The 24,452-nt window shown below is 39.7% G+C and overlaps 1 protein-coding gene across 2 annotated transcripts in view; it reads left to right on the forward strand.

Annotated features, from left to right (window-relative positions):
* The first annotated feature begins 7,432 nt into the window (after nt 1-7,432).
* oxr1a (oxidation resistance 1a) overlaps nt 7,433-24,452 on the forward strand; it is a 173,488-nt gene continuing 156,468 nt past the window's right edge. The window contains exons 1-2 of one of the 2 annotated variants that reach the window (XM_038712188.1): nt 7,433-7,594; nt 18,268-18,353. In XM_038712188.1, the coding sequence (XP_038568116.1) occupies nt 18,337-18,353 (17 nt within the window). In that variant the 5' untranslated portion in view covers nt 7,433-7,594; nt 18,268-18,336. The remainder of the gene's footprint in view (nt 7,595-18,267; nt 18,354-24,452) is intronic. The other variant, XM_038712186.1, reaches the window with a different exon arrangement.

The following is a 24,452-nucleotide window of genomic DNA, read 5'->3' on the forward strand; positions in this document are numbered from 1 at the left end:
CTGAGAGAAGGATGGTCTAGCCAGACTACTGTAGTTTCACTCTACAGTTTGAATGCCATTCAAACAGCAGTCACTCAGCCCTTGACTTCAGTACGGCGCTGTCAGTCTGAACAGCGGTGACCAAAACACAAAGGTTTTTTTGCTGTCTGCCTCCTCTGGGGAAAAAAAGACAACCCATTCCATCAAAGATTTAGACTTAATAATATGATTTGCCACAGTAAAAAGTACTCTGATGATGCATGATGTCCTTGACTGCCAGACTAAAGGTTAGTATTTGTAGTTTGTCCCTTGGATTACCTTCTCAGGGTTCAGGGCTTTACACATCTCTGATTGTTGGCAAAGCTCTAAATCAAACCCACAGAATCCAGCAGTGATTGAACCCTGAGATTGTCAGATATGAACTGCAACGGCATTGCTTTTATATGATTGCTTTCTTTTGAAGCACACATTCCTTCTCTATAATATCCCTACAACATCCCTTTGGGGATTTAAACTACACTTGCTGTCCTGTTGTGTTTACAGTGACCTTTATATAATAAGTAAAATAATCTTTGGCATCAGAGTTATCCTTGAAATACTAGTTTAATATTCCTTATACTTATAATTCTGTGATGATGCTCATTTGAAAATTGCTCTTAATAAAAATAGTGTTGTAGTTTCTGTTTGTTTCAGATTAACATGATGTTTCTGTGTCCTTTAGCACCCTCAGAACAAGAAGAGACTGTTCTTTTCAGTTTATTGCTTTGAACACTCTGCAATTCTAATTAGGTTTTGCTCATAAACAACATCTGCCCTTTAGCCACATGTAACATCTTCATACTCCCCATGCACAGAGATGAAGAGCCATTCCTTCAGTGCCAGGTCACCTTGACACCATTTGTGCCATTTGTGCCATGTCTGGAGGCAGCAGCCATTTTTAAAGTGTTGCTTCTTCCTCCTTTAGCCATGACATTCAACCAAATCTCACACAATGCATTTCCTCCTTAGTTACAGGACACCTTTCCCAAATAACAGATATAGCATAGAACACTCACTAAGAATGGAGAGCAGAGCAGAGTCTGTGCAAATAATAACCTATTATTTTGACATTTCTCCCATGCCTTTGCTCCCATACCCGCTGGCCAGTTTCAGCTCCTTCCCGAGCGGTGCTACTCACTTTTGCTCTCTGCTTGATCTCAAGCCCTGAAAATTGATTTGTTCAAAAAAAATCACATCACACTGAGACACCGACTCAGGAGACTTTACTAGATGTACATGAAATCAAACCGTAATTGAGATAGCATGGCAGGCAGATGAAAAGCCATTTCCTGTTTGTCTCATCTGTTTTGTCACAGAGCAGGTTAAGTGGGTGACATTTTCCGCACTCAGCTATCTGTATCACCAAAGGCCATCACCAAATTCTGCTTGGGCATTCATATCTGCTGGCTTGCCTTTATTAAATCCACCTAACTGAATGGTGGTATGATGTTCCAATGCACCAGCTCAAAGTCTTAAACAGTAGCTGTGGTTTTTAGCCACTCTAGCAGCACATCTCTGTGGATGGCAGTGTTGGTGGGTTACTCGGTGCAGACTGAAATATCTCAACAACTATTGGATTAATTGCCATCACATTTTACGCAGGCATTTGTTGCCACTATGACGTTTATATTTGTGGATTTTGAGTTACTTGATACCAATTGATGGATTGCCATAAATATTTAGTACAGATATTCAGCATTCAACATGCTAAATAAGAGGGTGAGCATGCAACATTATAACTTCTGATGCCGCATTTATGTCAAATCTGTCATACCATAATTACCAGCTGTAGAGTGGGAAAGGTTTTTCAGTAAAGTGCAACGCTTGTGAGTACTTCTTGCTTCCCAAGTTGGAAAATTGACCAGGCAGACCACTTGTGCCTTTCTAGCAGCAAGGTCGGAGAATATGTACCTTGGGTCCCAGGTTTCCTTACCCCCTTGAGAGGAGGAGGACTCTGTGTTATACATCGATGATGCTTGGTGATCAAACGCAGTCAAGATGGACACTGTTTCCCGAATATCAGACATTTTAATGTGAAGATGAAACCATATTATCATCTTGTTGCTGCTGTTTACATTCACCCAGATGCAAATTCAAAAAATGCACTGCAGAATGTTCTGGGTGTGTATGTGTATTTGTATATAAATAACTGTTCATACTATTTTTTTTATTTTACATCTAACCACATGTAAGAAACACTTAATGTTACGTCTGTGTGTGTAGAATGAAGGGACTACAAACTTTCTTTTTTCGTTATACAACCTTGTGTTGTATAATGACAAACAAACAACCTTGTACCTTGTATCACTTGCATCTAGCATACTGCCAGTAAAACTTACACCTTACAAAACTCAATTTCACTATATAACTTGTTATATTGAGAATACCAGGTTGAGTGCTTAAGTTAATTAGGCTAAATTAATGAATTAGACAGGGTAAACTATAGTCCCGGGTCGCTAGAGACCTAAGGTATGTATTTATAGCTTAAAAGGAGTTATACAAGATTTAGGCTTTCTGGTTTCACTTGTTCACAAACTGTTCCAAAAATCTAACACTGCAAAATAAGCTAATATTGGACATTTAGCTAGCTAGCTGTGGGGTAACCATCTTGGAATGATGTGCGAACGCTTCAAAAACATTTCGCAAATGCAGCGTAAATATTGAGCTTGTCACTGTCAGCATGTTAGCATTTAGCTCAAAGCACTCCTCACAGAGCTACTAGCATGGCCATAGACTTTTAGTCTTGCTGTTACCAGTGTGTAATATAGTGATGATAATGAAGGACATATCTCCATTTCCTCCTTTTTCCTCATTAGATTTATCAAACCTATCTTCCTGCCTTGTATAACCAAGAGGGTGAATGTGCTAAAATTGGATGGAACAGCCTGTCATATTAGGACTTACAAGTACAATATCACCAAGAAAAACAATGCATTTCAAACATTTACTGAAAGCATTAAATGTTCCATGTCCATTTTTTTGCTGCACAGCTTCACTACAAGTACACACCCCAACGGGAACAAACTATATAAAATGAAGAATCGATGTTTTTTTTCATGTTGTTGAAACCAGAAAGGTGAGGTGAGATAGCCTCCACTTTGTAGACCAAGAGGTGGGTCTGTCATATCCTGGCCTAAAGAGGCCTAAAGTCATGGTATGTTTTCATTTTAATTCATTAAACTTTATGTGACATTATAGGCAATGTCTTCCAAGTAATTTCACACAGATTCACTCAGATGAGAAATTCATACTTAATAGCTCTCAATATGTCTCAAGACTGTTTACAGTTTGATGACGGGTGTAAGAAAAATCACACATGCACACACACTAAATGTTTATGCTGCAATAAAGTTCCTCTTTAACTGAATTCTGATTGATGGATTTTCTGCTCCATGAAGAACATGACTATATTGTGTATTTGTGTAGTGAATCTGTAATATCTAATTTCTTAATGGGTATTGTCCTATTCTGCATATGATTCAATGAGAAAAGATTCTATATGGCGGCCCTTCTTTTGACAAAGCAAGCTATTTCTCAGGAAATGCAATGTCTCTTTCACTTATTTATGAGTGAGCTCTGGGGTGTTCAGGAGGGTACGCATCACAGGCATCAGTCTTCAGCCGTCAGTCTTCCATGTAGACTCCATGTGGTGCTCATCGATTGTTGCCCCTTGCTGTTGAAGTGCATCATCAATCAATACAGTAACAAGTCTTCATTTATACTTGAGAAATGCAGTTTCCAACTCAGTGGGCAGGAAGTCCTGCTGTTGTCAATGTGGTCAAGACAGAGAGGCACTGGTTTGCATTTGGCCTTGGGCCATCCGTGGAGGGCTGGAGCCAATCCCAGCTGATTTTGGGCGAAAGGCGGGGTACACCCTAGACAGATCGCCAGTCCATTGCAGAATACATACATATCATACAATATAAATGTTAATTGCAAGAACAACCATGAACAGCAAAATTTCAACTGAATGGTTTTCAGGGGTTCAAGTGGATGCTTTTCTGCATCCTACTGAAAGGGTCCCAACACTGAATGAGTTTGATATCTATTTTGGGTTTTCTCCTTTACACCCACAATGACAACTTTATGGCACATGAGTGCAATCACCTGGAAATGAAGCAGTGGTTTTTATGAGGCTGTGTTCTTACAAGGCTCACATTTAATGTAAAGTAAGGGCCCAAGGTGTTTCAAATCACCACTTCCAGGGCTTTTATTTTGTTAGCCTATACACACATGACTTTACAGAGTAAAATTAGGACTATATTATGTGGATGGTAATAACATTCACGGGGATGTTATCTTTAATCCAGATGAAATTGTTCGTAAAGCTTCTCTATGAGCTCATAGTGTGCCATTTGACCAACTGGATATTCTACAATTTAGGTTCTAATTCAAGCCGCTAATTATGAGTCAGTATATTTGTAACTGATACACATTTGACTACATGAGATTATTCTATTATATTTATCACTTATTGGTATAATATTCAAGTAGTGTTCTGCCAGGATATACGGCATCTACAGTATGGGCAAAGTGAGTGACAGTAGCTTTTATACCCACTGTTGTCAGATTAAATTCCAACAAGGACTATGTCAACTGTATAGAGTGAGTCAACAGAGCCCTTTTACCTACTATATCATTATAATATACTAATATACATATACTTTTTGTTTGATAGGCATATGAACAGTAATGCACAGTGCTTTATTTTTTCCTCTTTACCTCATAGAATGTCATTTATTTAACAGTCCTGAGGGGACTTACTGTTATACTGTTATATGTGAAACATCACATCATTTAATGTATAAATGGTATATATGGGCGTTAAATAATTAACTGTAAATGGATTGTAAAAATAATGAAAAATCAATTATTCTCTCTCACCACTGCTGTCCATTCTTAACGCTACAGCAAAGATCAGAAAATACAACTGTGTGCTTTCTAGTCATGCCGCCTGCCACATGCTGAAAGCAACTCTGATGTGGGAAACCGTGAGTTACTGGCTGTGAAGCTTGCTTTGGAAAAGTGGGAGCAATGGCTTGAGCGAGCTGAATATCCCTTTACTGTTGTGCTGAACATAATAACCATGCCTAATTCCAGACAGCTAAATGCATTAACTTTCACCAAGCTCGCTAGGCACTGCTTTTTGGTCACTTAAAGTTTGTGTTCACTCTCGACCTGAATCAAAATATGTGAAAACCTGATGCTCTTTCTCACCAGTTTGCCTCCAAAGAAAACTTTGTGGCTCTGCTGTAACTCCCTACTGCAGAGATCTTGCTCGACTATGTTTTCCACCTCCACAGTATGCCCTCAGACACTGTCTTTGATAGAGGGCCTTAGTTCTCCCAGGTGTGACAGTCATTCTGCCAAGCTCTGGAAGCCATGAGTTGTGGGTGAGTTTGTCTTCTGGTTTTCATTGCCAGACAAATGGTCAATCTTAACACGCTGGTCAGGATATGGAATCTGCTCTCTGCTGTATTGCTGCCAGAAATTCCTCCTGGAGCACACATTTTTCCCGGGTCGAATATACTCATAACTCTCTGGCAATCAATCCCCTTTATTTACTTTCCAGAAGGCTGAGATTGGGTGCAGCTCATCTCCAATGTAGAGTCGGATTTGGAAAAAGGCTCGAGCTGCTCTTCTCTGCACTGCGGACCGCAACCGGCGTCTTGTTGACCACCGCTGGATTCCATTCCAGACTTACCAACCAGGTCTGAAATTGTGTTATCATCTAAAGACATTACACTCAAAACTGATTCAAACAAACTCTCACCCACTTCATTGGTCTTGGCATTGAGATTACTTCCATCATCTGTTGTGAAACAGAAGTTACCCAGATCCTTGAGAATTCACCCTAACTTTGATTTCTCAGCTTCTTTCAATTTCTTTCAGTCCATTATGTTTATGGAATAGTGATGTCAGTTAGATTTGGTTAGGTCAGAGCTATGGAATATAAAATCATCGATCTATGCTCACTAGATCTTTCTTACCCACAGGTAGTGTTGTAGTCAAGACCGCCCAAACCGAGACCAAGTCAAGACCAAGACCAGAGTTTATCGAGACCGATACAAGACTTTTAGGGGCTTAGCGCAGTCGAGACCAAGAATGAGGGAGGGCAAGACCGAATCAAGACCAAGACCAGTTCCCTGCATTGCATGGCACGCAATAAAATGTGGAATCATGGAGATCATAGGTACTTCTCAAATTGATCTGAAAGATCCACATTCCCATTGAAACACCCACATACAAAGAGCTGAAATCAACTCAGGGGTGACAGTCGTTATTTAGGGTTATTGGTTGCATTTAAAGCAATAAATTTTACTTCCAATCAAAGTTAGGAGGTTAACAAATCAGACAATGCAAAAGCAATTTATCGATATTCCCAAAGTCATGGTCTTGACTGGTCTTGAAATAAAATCAAAAAATCAAAAAGACTGAGACAAAACCAAGACCATCAAAAAGACCGGTCTTAAGATCAAGACCGGTCTCGAGTACTACAACACCACCCACAGGTGTGCATAAACTACAGGTTATGAGCTTCTTTTCAAAATACAGAAATCTGAAATTATTGGTTATCTTATCAGTATCAGCCATGAGAAGTAAGTCATCATTGTATTAGCTGAAAAGAAATATATTGTGCATCCCTACACTCAACCTCATCACTCTAATTTATGTGCAATATCTGCATGGAACTCCTTTAAATGATGGAGGAAGATTCATTTGTACCTTTTCAATCAGTTCTTGGTCATTTCCCTGTCTTCCTCTGTAAAATGCTTTCTCCTGTTTCAAACCGCTATTAAACCAAATCATCAAGATAAATAATCTCCACCGTCTGTTCTGAACTACAATTTGCACTAACCCGGGTTTGGAATATTTTTTTTAATGTTTTTTTGATTTATTTAAAATTCATTCATACATGATTTTAAACATATATCACAATAACACATTTTTATAGTTTTATGAATAATGCAACTGTTTAAAATATTCAAGTTCTAAGCCAGTCAATGCCAATTTGCTATACCTTACTCCGCACTGCCATTTCGGCCAGGAAATGTAACTACATAAACTCGTCTAATTCCATTTGAGTAAATATGATATGTTCAGTAAGTTTCAGCATAAAATTAAAAGTACTTTTAAATCATGAAGTGTGGACGAAACAGCAGGGAGAGTGAAACCTCTCACCAGAATGTGGGATCATTTCTAAAGACTGATGAAACTGTGAAACTGAATTAAAGTGCCACACTCTTATTCCCACTTAAAAGTTTTCACATTTCTTTCAATCCTTTTACTGCAACTACTTGGATGATTTATTTACATCCACACATGTACGTCCAGCTTTCCCTCCTCCCCCTCGCCTTGCTGGGACTCCTGCTTGGTATGGTCCGCTCCTCCCCTATCCCAGGCTACGTCTCAACGATGGTAGTTTCTATTGGGAGAAGGTCAAATGACTTCGCATGTCTGCCTCTGTGTACATTCCCGCGATGGTGCACGCCTGATGAAGAAACACTTCTCAATCGTGTGTCCGAAAATTCTGGCGACCATCTGAAGCGGCTGCTCGCATTGTGTCCGGCTGAAAGTAAGTAGTGACGTGCAGCGACATGTTTGTTATTTCCGAAACGATTCATCCGGCTTATATCTTGATATGGCCGGATTGGTCGTTTCCTTATAAAGGTTTAATGATTTTTTAAAGTGTTGTGTTTCCGTGCAGATGGTAGCTCAGGAGCCCGGATGGTTTTCAAAATAGTTATTTAAGGATACTGATTCGTGTGACGCCTCAGACGGTGCAGGTGAAATTCAGGTGAAGGGTCTGTGTAGTTCTTCCTAAACTCGTCATTGCATGCTTTTTATGTGGTTTAATTGTAGTATATACTACTATCAAGAGGTAGGGTATGTCTCTTTTACATTTTAGCATTACTAGAAGAATATGTATCTATCATTTCTACATCCCAGAATACATTATAAAAGCACAGTGAATAAATATCCCAGCAAAAGTAGGTTGTGACTTCCAGCAGGAGTGTTATAGGATCATTAAGAGATACCAGAGGAGCATAAAGATAGCATTAAGTACAATAAGGTCACTAAATTCTTTTTACAGAATATTTTATTTAGTAAAAGAAAAGCATAAAAATACTAAATACATTGCAATAAGGCAATTACGAACTCAGAAATGCTTGTCAAAAATATATATTTTATAAATTTTGTTATTGTGAGTTGATAATTGGATGTTTACTGTCTGCACTCTACTGTTTATGGCATCTAAGGTCAATGTTAATGTGGGGGGGGGTGGAAAGTTCACTCCTCAGCAACTAGAAAGCTCTGAGGGAAAGAGACTTAATGAAATGAGTCATCATACTCAGCCCCAAACTCCCCCCTGCAGAGTAGCATGAAGCTAAGCCTATTACATCATTGCATAATGCAAGAAGGTATATAGCCCCTTAAGGTGCACAATGAGCTGCCTCCAGGGTGAGATGGGGGCGAAGCCTGTATATTGTCCAGGCTCCCTAATCTCCTATTATTATATATCCTAATAAAACACATCAGTCCAGACTGGGGTCAGCATGTTCAGGTACTGTATTCCTGTCCAGAGACATGCTGTGCTTTGCTAATGCACTCTGTTGTTTGTTGAAGGTCGTGAGCTGTTCAAGGTTGAGTCAAAACAAAGTGAGATGGAGGAGCTGACAAGTGTTACAAGTCATGCTGATGAAAATGTGTCACCATATGACTAATTTTGTGACAACAGTGGCTTGTGGTGTTTTATATGTGCCGCATTAGTTAGTGGTTATAACCAACAAAGATTACACCTGCAACGAGCAAATATTTCTAACAATTATTTGACAATTATTCATTGTCAAATAATGTGCCAGCCAGGTGTTTTCTCAATTCATCATTTATCTGTAAAATATTGCGGGGAAAAACCTTAAACAAATGCCAGGCTGTTTTCCGTAGCCTAGGATGACATAATAAAATTGTTTGTTTTGTCCAACTAATAGCCAAACCCAAAGAGAAATACTATTAAAAGTATGTAAGAAGAAGAAAAGCTGCTATTCTTTACCACTGAGAAGCTGGAACTAGGTAATATGGCACTTTTGCTTGAAAAGGGACTCAATGATTACTTGATGGTCAAAATGGTAGATGATGAACTTTCTGTCAATAAACTAATCAATTAATTGACTAATTGTTTCAACTGTAACTACAATATTTTTTAACATGTGAAGACCATTACTTGAATATAAAACCCTCCGTCTTTTCCCTAAGTCATCAAAGGCAAATTTGGTTGAATCTTCTGAAATATAAATCCACTTGTTGAGAACCTGTCATGTTAGAGAAAACAAGAACCATCACCTCTGTCACTCCTATAAAGGATGGCCATGACACACTCACACACTTTAAATGATGACTCTCATGATGAAATTATCCATGGTCCTGCTGACTTTGATTAATCCTTCACCTTGCCATCATCAGTGGGTGCTTGCTGTTACCAATTGATTACTGCATTGAGATTCGTGTTGATGAAACTGAACTATTTTCACTTAGAAGAAATGATTATATACATGTTATCTTTAAAAGAAACAAATTAGATTAGCAGACTTCTGATAAAAATATATTTCAAGTATATGAAACTGTGCTTTCATGCTTTTGATGCTTTGTTTTCATGCTGATAAGCCAAAGCAGTAAGGGATGAGGCTAGATGCTTATCAAGAGGGCTACGACAAAATCTAGCGCTTCTCCGTCAGATTCAACTGTGAAAGCCTCTAAAGTCATGTGGTGTTTTAACAGCTGCAACTATCTCATCTGTCTCTGCAACCTCATTAATACACCCACACACACATAGGTAGAAGCGACCTGCACTACCCTGAAGAATACCGACAAATCACCGACTTCCTGACGTCAGATCAGACTTGTTGCTTGGAGCAGTGTTTCTTGAAAGCGTGCATAATGAAAAACTAGTTTTAGTGTTAAGCTGCTACTATTTTTATACTCTTCAGTGAGGTGTTTACTATGACAATATCTAGAGAGCAAACTGCTTTTACATCGAGCCCATGCTATCTGACTTTCCATAATATGAAGGTAAATTAGTGGTTCTGTGTAACCTTGAGTGGCTCCATGCGGATATAAGTGGTTCCATGGGGATCCTGCGGTTTCTAAGTACTGCAGTTTTATGTAAAAATGACTGATCCTGAAAATATATTCCCTTTTAAGTCATTAATGATTATCATCTGTTTTATAATAGTCAGTGATGAATTGTTTTTGTACGCATTTGTAATACATATGGTTCTCCAGTGGTTCTTTGAGAGCTCTTGAATCAAATTGACCAGAGGGAGCCACCATCACTAGTGGAGACAGGGCCTTAAATCTGCCTTTGTAACTGGCTGGTGCTAATCCATGTTCAAACCCCACTTAAACTCATAGAAGCGGGTGCAGTGAAAAAGAATAAAGAAGCATTTGAGGCTGAAAGATGCTGAGAATTGTAATCTTAAATAATAAATCTCTTAAAGATGGTTTGTTCCCTCTATCATGGGCCAGAGTTTTGACTGTGGTAAGCGCTTTGTTCAGGCTTCACAAGAACCTTTTAGTTGCCCAGTCTCATAATACTGGTTTTACTGGTCAAAAAAAAAAATGTAGTAGAAAAACTTTACTCGATTCACGAAATATGTTGACATTCCTTACGTTATGCAGTCTGCCTGCTACTAGTTTGGTCAATATTCTACAATAGCTGATTAACATGAAAGAAAAGAAAAACCTTTATCAGAACAAGTAACGAAGTGGGAGCATGTCCTGTAGAGTTGTCTCTTGTAAACAAACAGAAGTTAAAATTGTGTGCATCCTTGAGATCTTACAAACAGGCTGAAAGCTTTTCCTTCCCTACATAAAATTTGCAAAGCCGATTTTTTTTATTTTTTAAGGTATTTAAATCCTGTATTGTTTACATCCATTATCACTAGCTTCCATGCACTTGGTTGGTCGTAAGTGTGCATGAGACAAACTTCGTGGATCTTTGTTAATCAATTAATGGAGTAATCATTACAGCACTACCTGAAATAATCCTGTCGTTTAAAACTTTCTGGTGTTAATTTAGAATGTAATAAAATAATGTTCTCCGATATTGGAAAGCAGCCGCATGTGCATTTCATTTCAGTCCTGGTGCCAGCAATAAAACTGGTCAGGGGATTTATTCAGCTTTTTTTAGCTTTTGCAATTATTAGTTTTTCACAGACTGTACTTTTGTTTTTGGAATAATGGAGAAGAGTGCTGTTGCAAAACATTAATAGACGTAGACAGAAAGACAGACACACAGACCGGGAGGGAAGGAGGGATGGAGGGCCTTGAATCCTCAAGAAAGCAATTGGATAACGACAGGGGCAGTGACACAGTGATTTGTTGCCTTCTGTTGTAATGTGATTCCAGGAATCCAGCTGAAAATTAATTTTAAGGCTTCCAAGAAATCTATTCTTCCATTAAGTTGCGTCATGGATCCATACCGGCTTGAGACATTGTTTACAAAGACGCACCAGAGATTCCTAGACAGGATGATGCTTTTATGGCACTGGGATGTTTCATGTGCTGAGTGGTTTGTATGTAAGAGTGCTGATCTGGAGTCAAACAGAAAGTTTCAGTTCTCCATAAAGACTTCTAAAGAAAGCTGTGATAATGCAGCCAGACTGCAGGCCATAAAGCGCCCCCCTCCAGCCCTCCCTCATTGGTATAAATACCCTGAGGAAGGTTTTGTTTTCTCACCCCTCTCTATGTGATTTTCATCTCTTTTGTCTGGCTCCCTCACTGTTATCCTGCTGTCTAATGACGATATTCTCAAAAGAGACTTGCGGAGGATAATCAAATGTTGTCTTAAAAAAAGAACAGGTGAACAATTGTGGAGGACTAACTGTAGCAGTTGTAGGATGTAGCTAACATGGTAGCAGGGCAGACTTGGTCTGCTTCCATAATAGCTTTACCTACCTTCAGTAAACAGCGCCATGGGAGTGGTTGGAGGATTACAGAGGATTTGCCATGCTAAGCCATAGGAACCCAGCCCAGTGACCCCCTCATGTCTCCTCCTCCTTTGAGCACATCAACAAACCACCTTCTTCTTCTCTCTACTCCCAGCCTACTGGGTCGGGGGATGGCCATGGGACCCAAATCAGTGATTACATGGGTAGGATAACGGATGGCGGAGGCAGTCTTTGGATGTTGATGTTTCATAAAGTGATTAAATCTGTTTCCCTCGAACTGGTTTGAGAGTGATGAATCTGCACTCATTTCCTCTGTTCTACCGTTTTTCACTCCTGCTCAGCCAGCGGTTTTCTGATAAATCTGCAAATTTTACTTTAATGACAAAACTTATCATCCAAATAGCTGTCAAGGTAAGTTAGGAGTGCATTTCCCCCCATTACTAATGGAGTGATGATGTGACAGTCAGATGACATGCGTCACAAAACCCGCGTCACGTAATTTGATGGGAAGAAGGCGATGCTGTCAGCAAACTAAAATCTGATTTGGCCCCATCACTTGAGTTGAGTGTACATTGCCTTTGGTTCCACTTTGGGACACTGCTTGAAAGCTAATTGAATCAAAGCAAGGGGATGGGGTCATTTTAGAGTGACACTCCACAGGCATTTGTCTCTGTCAGCCTTATATCATGCAGTGAAGTGACTCAGCAGAGAGCAGTCCCCAACACAACTGTGTACATGGCCTTAAGTCCAACTGACAAGTGTCCTAACTCCCGTACATACCTTGCCATGAGCTACTCTGCTTGAAAGCTGAGGTTTTCTCCCCCCTTCTCCCTCCTCCCCCACTATTGTCGTCATCATCATGTGCAGACTCCATGCACATAGGAACCTCAGGAACATACAGACAGCAGACATTTATTTTGAGGAAAGGGTGAACTCAGTAGTTTTCTTGGAATAATGTAATCTCATGGGGCCGTTTATTTCCTGGGAACCAGACAAATCTGCCAAGCTCATGTTGAATTTGCTTTGGCAGATACGTCAGCCCCCCCCCTCACTTTGTTATGTTGTCTAAACTAAATCTAAAATTGATTATGGGAATCACTTCAACAAGTTGAATGAAACATTAAATGAATTCAGCCAGCTTGAACTCATACTGGGTTAAGTGTGTAATGGTAATTCAAGAAACAATTATAGTCTTCCATATTTTAACCTCATTGCAGTGGCATTCCCATAAGCATAGAACTCAGCTCTAATAATAACAAAAGCATGCTGTCTATAATAGATATAGCTGTTATGATTCAGGCTACAATGAGCCTCTGGTTGCTCTATTAGGAGGTGGAAACAAACTGGATGAGTGTGATCTATTAGTTGCGGTGAACCCCTCAGTGTGTTAAAGTTATTATCTTCCTTTCATAATTTGACATATTTTAAGCTTTTTTCTGTCCAATTCAGTCCTTACTAAAAAGTGTACTAGTGTCATTCTTGGGTCTAAATTGGATATCCTGAATTCAAACAAGATGAATCCATTATCCCTTTCCACTGACTGTGGCTGGCAAAATTTACATTGGAAATTTTTTCATTTGCAAGGAAAACACTCTCAATCAGGACAACCCAACAATCTGACCTCAAGCAAGTTCCTCCAGGAGACGGAGATAAGATGCCCCTGAGTAGATAACCACCGTGCGTCGCAACCATTAGCCCGACGCAAGTATGAGAGTCAAAAATAACAGAGGGTGTTTATTCGTTGCCCAGTAATTGACGGAGCATTGCCATAATGGCATTGTGTTTCCTGCCAGGCTAATGTGACCCCTATTAGTTCAGGAAACTTACCACAATTAGGCTCTGTGTGTGCTGCCAGACGGGCCAAGGAAATGAATTGGGGAGAAAGGGGAGATGAGGGACTGGAAGGGAGGAGAAATGTAAACAATGGTGAGGTGCAGACAATGGGATTACCAGGGGACACAGGAGTGGAGAACAGAAGGGAAGATGAGTCATATCACTGCAGCGAACTGGGTCCTGATTGAAATGCCACTGCAGCTACTGGACTTTTTGGCTGGCCCATATTTGAATTTACAAGGTACTCAAAATTTCAAATTAGGCATTGGTTTTCTCTTATTTGAATGCTTTACTTTGAATCTTTGTGCTAGTCTGTAAGGAAAAATTTACATGTATTAACATGTACATGTATTTAAGCTAAAAATTGTTACAATAATTTTAACACACTGAGAAATCTTGTACAGTTGAATGTGAGTGAGCTGCTCGCCCTTAAAACCTACGGCATATATCAATACATTCAACATGCCTGACATTAATTTTGACAACAGGGTATTGCCTACACTATCTCAGCTGTTAGTACCATAACTTCTCTTCTCCACTATACCCACTGTATTACATGGCCGATGTTGTGTTGTTTTCTTTCCTCTGTACTTCTTCATGGCTGTTACTGATTTAGCTGCATGCTGGGTCAGCTAATCCTGCCTCTGATCAATACTCCACTTCTCCATCTCTGGATTTCATCCAGGAAACAGCACAGCAGATATCTTTATTTACCTCCTCTCTTCTTGTCAATCATTCATAAACCCAGCAACACGGGGAATTTAAACTTCTGTCTGAAACAGAATAGATTTGAAACATTTGATAGAATTGACTGTATTTGCCTTGGCTGGGATTTAGTCTGATGTGTTTGCAGTTGGTTGTGTTAACAGGCCACTGAATACATGCTTAGGTCATCTTTGTTTTGTGTGAAATAGCTCTGTCAGCCTAGAGAAAGTTGTGTGTTATGCCGAACACATCACCCCTGTGTCGTTGCTGTTTTATGACCAGCAGCTTTCAACAAAAGTGCAGACCCGAGCACCGGTGATACCTGCTGTCCCTCTGTCTGTAGGAGGGATTCGCCTCAATCCATTACATGCTTGGATGCTGATAGTGTTTGTCAGGATGCTCTGCACGCCCAGAGACAATTAAGCTGAAACACAAGGCTGGCTTAATGAAGCTCGGCAGGAAAAACATCCTCCAACAAGGTTCTTTTGCTATAGAGATAGAAGTAGACAAGGTCCATTCATGTCAGGAGGAACCACATGGCTTCACTGGTGCATTGTTGTGGTGCAGGTTCATGCATTGGTGATGGGGCAGAAGGACAGATAAACCATACAAATAAGCTAACACTGAATGTAACCTTCTGGAGACATTAGGATTTACTGACGCACTTGCAACTATATGCGACACTAAATTGTAGACTGTTTTCTTGGTCCTGTGCAAATCTGCCTTGTTTGTAATATTTCACAGCAAATTTCTTGCTGGAACAATATTTTGACAACCAAGGTAATTTGAAGTAAATATTTAGTCTGACGCATCTGAAAAACGTAAAATGAGTAATTTCAAACATTTCTTGTGGTGTTCGTTTCTTCTTTTTCTAGTGGCTATAAATGACAACTTTAGCATTTTGGGTGCATATTTGAGAGCTTTATCGAGCTAACAAGATTCAAGCAAAACACAGATTTTGTGGATTTCTTCAAATGTGCTGCATGAAACAAAGCAATGTTAGTTAAATATCAGAATCACACAAGTTGCCAGATAATTCTAGTTCAGTGCCTTGTTCTTCATCCGTTGTTTAACTAATCAAAGCTGTCATGGTGTTAGTCAATTAAAATTCAAAAGCAAACAGAGTTGATTTGTTTCCTTTTTATGTCAGCTGGACGGCAGCACAGTGAGAATAAACAATGGTCTATTTACTGTAAATCTTGCATGGTTGCCAGAAATTGAACCAAGCCTGCGAGATAGGTCAAGCACAAAACCTGAGTGTTCTGCGCATGATATACTCTACTTGCTGTGCCTTTAAACAGCGATTTAATTCAATTTAAGCTTTCAATGCACTGCTCACCTGAAACTCCTACTAAGGCATCAGCATCCACCTGTAGGCCCTGAGCTGTAAATTCTCCTGGGGAGGAGTTTTTATGTCACACCCCAATCTCTGCTGTGCAACATGGTCCGAACAAATTTCAATACATTTGTACTTCTACTCCTGTAGTATCCTGTCCCTTTTCCTCTATGTTGGCTTCAAGTTACTTTTCTTTTTATCGTATATTGCTTAAAAAAAACTTCTTGGTTTGTGCTCACTTTAAGCCCGCTAGCAGGTGATGCTGGCCTCATATAATCCCAAATAAATGTATTTTTGCCTTGGTTCGGTACGGACCCGTGAAAGCTTGAAGGTTTGTTATTATTTTTGAGGGGAGTGCTGGGTTTGGTAAAGTACTGTGTGTAATCATTTTAAAGCCCTGCAACACTGTGACGAATGGGAGGATGAGTCATATTTTAACAGCAATGGAAAAGGAAATTATGTGACGGTTTGAAATTATCTGTCTGCATTCCCTGGGCTCTGAATTTTCCCACAGATTAAACTGTTCCTTTTTAATGAAATGTCGGTTTGCATGTACCTGCAGTCCTTTATGATGAGGAATTTCTCATCTCATTAGTGTCCCCCTGTTGCCATAGTGGTATGACATGTTTCAAGTGTGATGTACTGCTGTAAAGTTTAAAGATTTTCCAAGTTGATCTCAATTATGGTATGAATTTCTATGAAATTCTGTGCAGACATTCATGGTGCCCAGAGGATGAATACTAATGACTTTGGTGATCCCTTGTCATTTCCTCTAACACCACCAGTAGATTGACATATATGGTTTTTGAAGTCTGACTGAACTGACCACATTTGGTCATCCCTTTTTGCATGATGTCAGTGTTTTTTTTGTTTTTGTTGTTTTTTTTTGTTTTTTTTTAATTACAAGGAAGGACAAAAGGTCTTTGAGGTCATTTCAGAAATTCTCTTTTTCTGTCTCAGTGTGTCAAGTCAGTGTCTGTATTTGATTGACAGCAGCTGGCAGGCTCAGCTCCAACAGGGGAACAAGAGAAACAAACCTTGGTAGACGGTGTATTTTTAGCATTGGTATTGAAGAGTAAGGACCACACTTGCATGTAAACGGACCAAAGTCATTTGCAGGTACGTTTAGCCACATTTGATTTGAGTATAAAACTGTTGACAAACTGTTGACAACAGCTTTTACCCTTATCTGAAATGTGTGTTTTGTTTGACGCCTAAAAGTGAGACTGCTCTAATCCTTAGTCCAGCTAATTGCATTATCAAATGCACGTCATACCTTGAAAGTAATGCAGTGTCACAACAATTCAACTTAACTGCAGGATGCACTTAAAATCATTTCTTGTCTGCCAAAGATGATATGAAGAAATAATATTAATACATTTGGCACTTTGGCTGTGTGCTGTTATCGTCTGTGAATCATGGAAGCCTCAAAATTGGCCGCCTCACTGCCTTCGATTAGGGAGTACATCTGTGGTTTCCATGTCACCCGAATGAATTATCAGATGTTTCCAGTGCTTTGTTAACCTTCATGCCTGCTTATTCAGCTCTCTTCTGCTCCTTGCCGGTGTGTAGGAGAGAGGAAACGCACTCCAGGTGTTATAAATGAGATGGTGTGTGTGTATGTACGTACATGCTCGTGCGTCTGACTGATGGAGGGGAAAAAAAGAAGGTAGATGGGGCCGAGCCAGGCGCTATAATCACCCAATTCTCCTTCCCTTTCCCTCCCTCCTTCCCTCTGGCCCTTCACTCATCTCATTACAGACAGGAGAGGGTGAGAAGTGAGGCCTGCACAGACCTCGGCATTAATTATTGAACCCTATCTTCTTTTACTCCAGCTCCTCCTTCACAGTCTCTGATAACCTTTACATAAATGAGCAGAGGCTAACTCCCAGCCATTATACAGTGTGTTATAGGTGTATACAGGTATAGCACACGTGTACAGTATATAGAGAGACCCAGTTTGTGGTTCTAACCAATCAGAGACGGTCCTACTTAATAGCTTGCATGTGACATGTTTGCCTACACAAGCAGATATATAGTTCTCCTTATTAATATCACTTTTCGTGTTCCTCATTGCTCCAGTTGAGCTTCAGTGTTAATTAATTCTGTTCTGTTTTAAATGGGTGCTGTTGTGGCAAGGTACTGTAAAGCAAGTAATTAGTAAAACAGACATTTGACTCCATGCGTTTTCTTTGTCATGTTGGCTGAGTTGTGCTCCGCTCATTGCCCCCCCTGTCATGCCAAGTCATTTTGAATCGCTCAGTTGGACGCCAGCTAATGAAGATTCTTGAGGTCATCATGGCCAAGGCATCCAGACAACTTGAGGGTGACCTGACTGTGATGCTGAAAATCTCACCGTGATCTATTTCTGTCCCCTCCCTCCGTCTTTTTGCTTTGTGTGTGTGTGTGTGTGCGTGCTTCCTGCAGGTTTGACAAGTCAACATCAAACCTTGACCTCCCAAAGCCTCTGAGCAGGAGAAAGACGACGCTGCCAAGATGTTCAGCACCAAAAGGTCAGTAAAATGTCACCTTTGATCTATTCTTATCTGCTCATAAAAAATAAAACAAAAAAAAAACAGCAGAAAGCTCAGGGCATTTTAAAATGGCTTCTGCAGATAACTGCTGACATTTCCGGTCAGCTACGTTCCACAGATAACTTTGGATGTGAAAAGGCATTGATGTGAAGAAAGGTGATGGTTGATTTCAGGTCACAACACAGAAAATTGTTTGTTTAGGGTAAAGTCCATGAAATAGATAATTTGAGACACACTATCTTCACCCATACATGCTTCTGAACTGGTGTTTTCAGCTACCACATTTCTAAATAAGTAGAAATGGTAGTATTGAAAAAAATGGAAATACTCTCTCAAAACCTTTGTAGGAAGTTTAGGAAACCCAGTTCACAGTCCTCTTTGGTTGTCTGTACATTCTATATTTTTAATGTGACTTGTGGTAGCTTACAGTGTGCATAAATCATTTATCACTTTGTCTTCTGTGGATGTTGACTGCAAATGGTCAGCCAGTATGTGTAACATTTAGGTTTCAAAAGAAAGGACATCTTTTCGGCGGGGAGGTATAAACTTTAAGTTAGCTGTCCTGTCTGCCTGCGCAGAGAGCAGCTGCGCACACGGCCATTGGATTGGGTTAAGGTTTGCCAGGATGCGGTGACATAATGGTTGAAATTGTATGTGGTGTATGGATTGTGTGAGTAGATTGTGTTTCATAGACAGTCTGGCAACTTGGCTGACGTCAGACATGCATCCAAAACTTGTATCCGTGTATGATGATTATTGGGAATAAAGTCTGAGGGCCATGCAAATTAAAGGGCTTTCCTGGGAAAAAAAACAACACGAGTAGGGATGAAACAGTATGAAAATGTTATATTATGATTATAGTGACCAAAATTATCACGGTTATCAGTATTATCACGGTATTGTAAAAATGTGCCAAAAAAGATTCAAATGTACTGATACAATAAAATAACAGCCAATACCTTTTGTAAAAATATGAAAACCATCTAAGTGTGCATTACCAGTATTGTATATTTTATATTATATAGGTAATGCAATGACTCCATGCACAATTACATGAAAAGAAATAAATCTTTAGAAGGCAGTGATGCTATGAGCCCAACAACTGACAGAGGAGTCAGCGTTTCTCCCGTTCAGACACTTTTACAACTAATTTGATAGCTGCTGGATTTAAAATGAACAAGATATGCTGGTTGGTTGACTGAACTGCGTAAAAGTTTTCACAGCGCTGTCCTCCATCATGTTGTCATTGACGCAAACAAACCCACGTTGCATACTGCGCATGCGCACCTGCTTCTGGGAGACTCTCGCTAACTTGGTTGATGCTGCGAGTTTATAATAGCGCAGTAAACGAGCCCGGTTATCATGGTATTTAAAATGTGTACGGTAATAATAACCGTCGGGAATTTTACCATTGTTTATCAATAAACCGGTTATCGTTTCATCCCTACACGGGAGGGTGCTGGGAGAGGGCCTTGAAATATGGAAGAAACCTGAGAAAACGTGACTGTTGGAAGATATGGTAAGGTGGTTTAGGTGGATCAAAACAAATGATTTTGGTTGTTTCTTTTATGTTGTTTTAATCCTATGGGAAACAGTTCACAGCTTGGGTTTGGTTTATATGTGAGTATCTTTAGTACTTGATAAATTACTGAGAACCCCCAATCATTCTCCCTCTTGAAAACAAAAATTAATTTTCTCTTGAATTATTAATCCCATGAATTCTAATAGAACAGTGCAAATTGAATCAATAAGGTTATAATGTACACACTTATTACCTTTTTAAAGCCTAATTTTGTTTTCACAACCTTCAGTTATATATACATATGGAGTGGTTATCTGTAACTAAGCCCATTGGCATGTGAAAGGGCTTTGTGTTGATGGCAGCAGAATCCACAATGGAAAGATCCACATGGTGAGATTAGGCTGACATTTTCCTTAAGTCCTGATTTACACTGGCAAAGAGGACTCACCTGCATCAGTAAGATAATGATTGCACCTTTGTCTACACGTTGAAAGTCATAGCGCCACATACCGTTGTGGTCAAAAGTTTGCATACACTCTTATTTTTCTTTGATGGAAAAAAAAACAGACAGAATCTTCTGTCTTTTGAAAATGTGACAGAGTCTACTGGGTCAAATACACATTTAGCAACGTAAACGATCAATTTCGGTGATGTAGAAAGTTGTGTCCGTCAAATTTGTTTTGTGACGTGGCCTCTAGTCTAAGGAGCTCAGCACGGCTCTGAAGAAGCAGATCACTGACTTGAAGAAGTTAGGAAAGTCACTTGGAGCCACATCAAAGCAGCTACAGGTCCCAAGTTTCATTGTGCAAACAATTGTTCATAAGCATAAAGTGTATGTCACATTTGTGTCACTTGTTGTTGTCTGATCAGGAACTTATTATATGCTGCTGAGGGAAAATCGTTCACGATGGTCAGTGGTCAACCAAGAACCTCCAAAAAGCAGGTCTGCGATGAATTAGAAGCTGCTGGAACACAGGTGTCCGTGTCCACAGTTAAGCGGGTTTTACATTGCCTTTGGGTGAGAGGCTGATGTGCAAGAAGGAAGCCCTTGCTCCAAAAGTGGCACCTTAAGGCTCGACTAAAATTTCCTGCTGATCACATGGACAAAGAAAAGGCCTTCTGGATAAAAGTTCTGTGGTCAGATGAAAAATGCTACATGGCCACTAGAGCTGGACCCGAATATTCGACCGTTGGGTACACATTCGATTTTCAATTATGAGATTCGATTATTGAGGGTTTTTTTTCGCGCGCCTGACCTCCGCTAACAGCAGTGAACGTAACACTTCAGTTCACATCAAAGGGAAAATGAAATGAAGCCCTCAGCTGTGTGGGAGCACTTTAAACTGAGTGATGACAACAGTAGTGTGGAAGTTATGGTGTTTATTGATTTTACAATTGCTTAATTTCATTACAGATCAAAACAGTCCAATTTCCCACATTTTAAGATTAATCAGGATCAAACTGTAGGCTGGAAACAAACAGCAACACAATGCATTTTGTCCCCACTGAGTCGGCGTGCGACCTCCGACATATATGGCAATTCTAAGTCGCTTTGGATAAAAGCGTCAGCTAATTAAATAAATGTAAATAAATATTTCTCCCTTTCTTAGTCCTGCACTTGGTTTCTGCTAGCCGTGCTATAACAAAGTTAAAAACAAAGAGTTAGTAATAATCACTCAGCCTAACTATGAGAATAAATGAACAGAGCGCTCTCTCTGTTTTTCTTTCTCTCTCACACACGCACACACAGACAGACTTGCGCATCCATGCCGCGGGGAGGGGGGGGGCGAAGCTTCAATTATTCGCTCTTCATTACTATTGAAGCGTCGAAGCTCAAAAAATGACATTCGGACCAGCCCTAGTGGCCACAATGACCACAAATATGTTTGGAGGTGAGGCCTACCTTCAGGCGTGGTGCTGGTAGTATTCTCTGGGCTTGCTTTGCTGCCAGTGGACCTGGTCCTCTACAGAAAGTAAATGGAATAATGCAGGAGCATTACCTCCAACTTCTTCAGGAAAACCTAAAATCATCAGCCAGAAGGTTGGGTCTTGAACGCAGTTCAGTGTTTTAACAGGACAATGACCTCAAACATACATCAAAGTGTTAAAAGAAGGGTTAACTCAGGCTAGAATGGCCTTCCCAAGGCCCTGACTTGAACCCCATCAAACAACACCGACAAAATTGAGTTGAAAATGCCCAAGGGACATTTGACCAAATATTAACATTGCTGTATGTAAATTTTTGACCCAGTAGATCTGGTCACATTTTCTGAAGACCCATAATAAATGCATGAAAGAACCAAAATTCATTAAATAGGCCTATGTGCTCCAATGATTCCATCACAGAAAAATAAGAGTGGTGGGAATTATTTGAAATTGAAACTGCCATGACGTAAATGTTTTTTACAAATGATTGTAAACTTTTGACCACAACGGTATAAGACACATTTTATTTGCTGTCTGTCAGGACGAGATGTCCACAGAAAGAATTAAGGAGTGTATTTGCAGTAGGAAGTTTGTTTTATGGGAAAGTGAGATGTGTAGGAGGAGGTTTAGGTATCATGATGTGATGGCGACGGAGTTCTGTCACAATGTGGCATCCATCCACCTGTTACCTCGCTGTTTTTGATCCTCATACTGTGGGTGAGAAGATGATTAAACCAAGCCAGCTCTCCGTCTTCAGGGAGCTGTGTCAGCACAGTCGATGACACAGATACGCTCAAAATGACTGTAATAGACTATCATCTTGAAATTCAAAGACTCCGAAACCTCATTCACATTTTTGCTGAATATGAAACAAAGCATTTTTCTCTCGCTAAACTGCTGAACGAAACATAAAGTGGATGAGGAAATATGTGTATCATCAAAGATTGCTATGTGCTGTTGTGGCTTTATCTGTGGGTTTTTAATATTGGTTTTCTTCACGGGTTCCTCAACTCATCTCCAACAACACTTGCGTACAATGCAAGAGCATAATTAAAAGTCTTTAATTAAAATTTAATCAGTCAAACGTCTTAACGTCGCAGTTTACCTTTTGATTTGAATGGAATGAAGTGTGGAAGAGAGGCACAGACAATAAATCCAAAGCATTAGCACTTTGTGCTTCTGGCTTTGTTTAGTGCTCTCTCCTCTGATTTTATGAGCTGTTTCACTATTATGGATAAACTGAGAGTGCATGTATCCATAGCCTGATTGTTTGTGTCTACATGTGCTCATTAAAATGTAACTGGAGCACTGTTAATCTGACTTTGTCTTCTGGATGAGAACATTTATGAAGTGATGCACCAAAGCTTTGATTTTGGTTACACATTTAAACTCTTACTTGCTATAGCTGCGTTGGCCTGCTTGCATAAATCAAAATCATAGAGAGAAGAGCTTTAATTCTCTTTGGATTTTTTTTAAATGCCCATTATTTTCTGGACAGAAATGTCTATAAACAGCAATCACAACCACAGTCTTAAGGCCTAGCCTGTTAAATAAATTTCAAGATGACATTGTGTTCATGTTAGTGAACACAAAATGATATTTCTTTTTTTTGTTTGTTGTAAGTTGACTAACAGCAACCTGTACAGCTTTGTCAATCTCATTCACACTTTTTTTCATGGATGTAGCTAGCTGTGTAGAAAAAGGACACGCATATTCTTAATCCCATCTGCAAAACTCTGATTGGTAAATTGTTTCTCCAACCGGCAGAAATAACACCATGTTTTATCCCATGCATGTTAAGCCAATTTATCCCAACTTCTTATTTAATGACAATTAAAGTGAATGTACCTGAATGTGCACCATTTAATTTCACTTTCAAAAAGGTAAAAAAGAGGGTTGTTTACAACCGCTCTAAAAGCCAAAGCAAAAACTCATCCCATCGGAAATGCACAGGGTATTCCCGTAATATTCCTGACAACTTTTTTCAGGAATATATATTTTGTCTGCAAAAAGGTGTCATACATGGCTCTTGGCTACTTTTTTGTGGACCAGTGTGGGTGGACAAGGATTCAGTTTAGGACCTAGAGGGATGTTGTTACCATGTTGTCAGCCATTTGACTGTGACTATTTATTCTAACCTATCTTCTCCTTGTAACTACTGTAATCTGCATGGATATATACCCTCTTTTAGCTCTCAGAATTATTAATACTTCTACTGACTCAGCATTAACTTCCTGGGCTGTGGAGGTGTTTACTTGGATGACTGTCACAAAGAGTAATTCGGTTTCCATCCTTGGTTGCCAGCCATGTTGGGTCATCAATTCAAAGTACTTCCTCCCAGCTGTTTTTCGAAACTGTCGTGACAGGAACAGGAAGTAACTGGCAGCAGCTCAGACAGGGATCTTGGAGAGACGGCGTGAAGGTTTCACAATTGGACGAATAATAGCTTCCAGTGGGCGCTGTAATGAAATTACCACAATATGAGTTGGACTCATATTGGGATGTGTGCTACACATACATTGTGGAATGCCCCCATTATAGTGATAAATTGTGGAAATATGCCTTCTGGTGGTAGATGATAGTTTCTTCCTTTGCCTCAATGAATGACTTATCACAAACAGTAAAGAAAG

Source organism: Micropterus salmoides, unplaced genomic scaffold, assembly GCF_014851395.1.
Source record: "Micropterus salmoides isolate LMB-PRFRI ecotype aquatic unplaced genomic scaffold, ASM1485139v1 Ms_hic_scaffold_11, whole genome shotgun sequence".
Taxonomy (NCBI): Eukaryota; Metazoa; Chordata; class Actinopteri; order Centrarchiformes; family Centrarchidae; genus Micropterus; species Micropterus salmoides.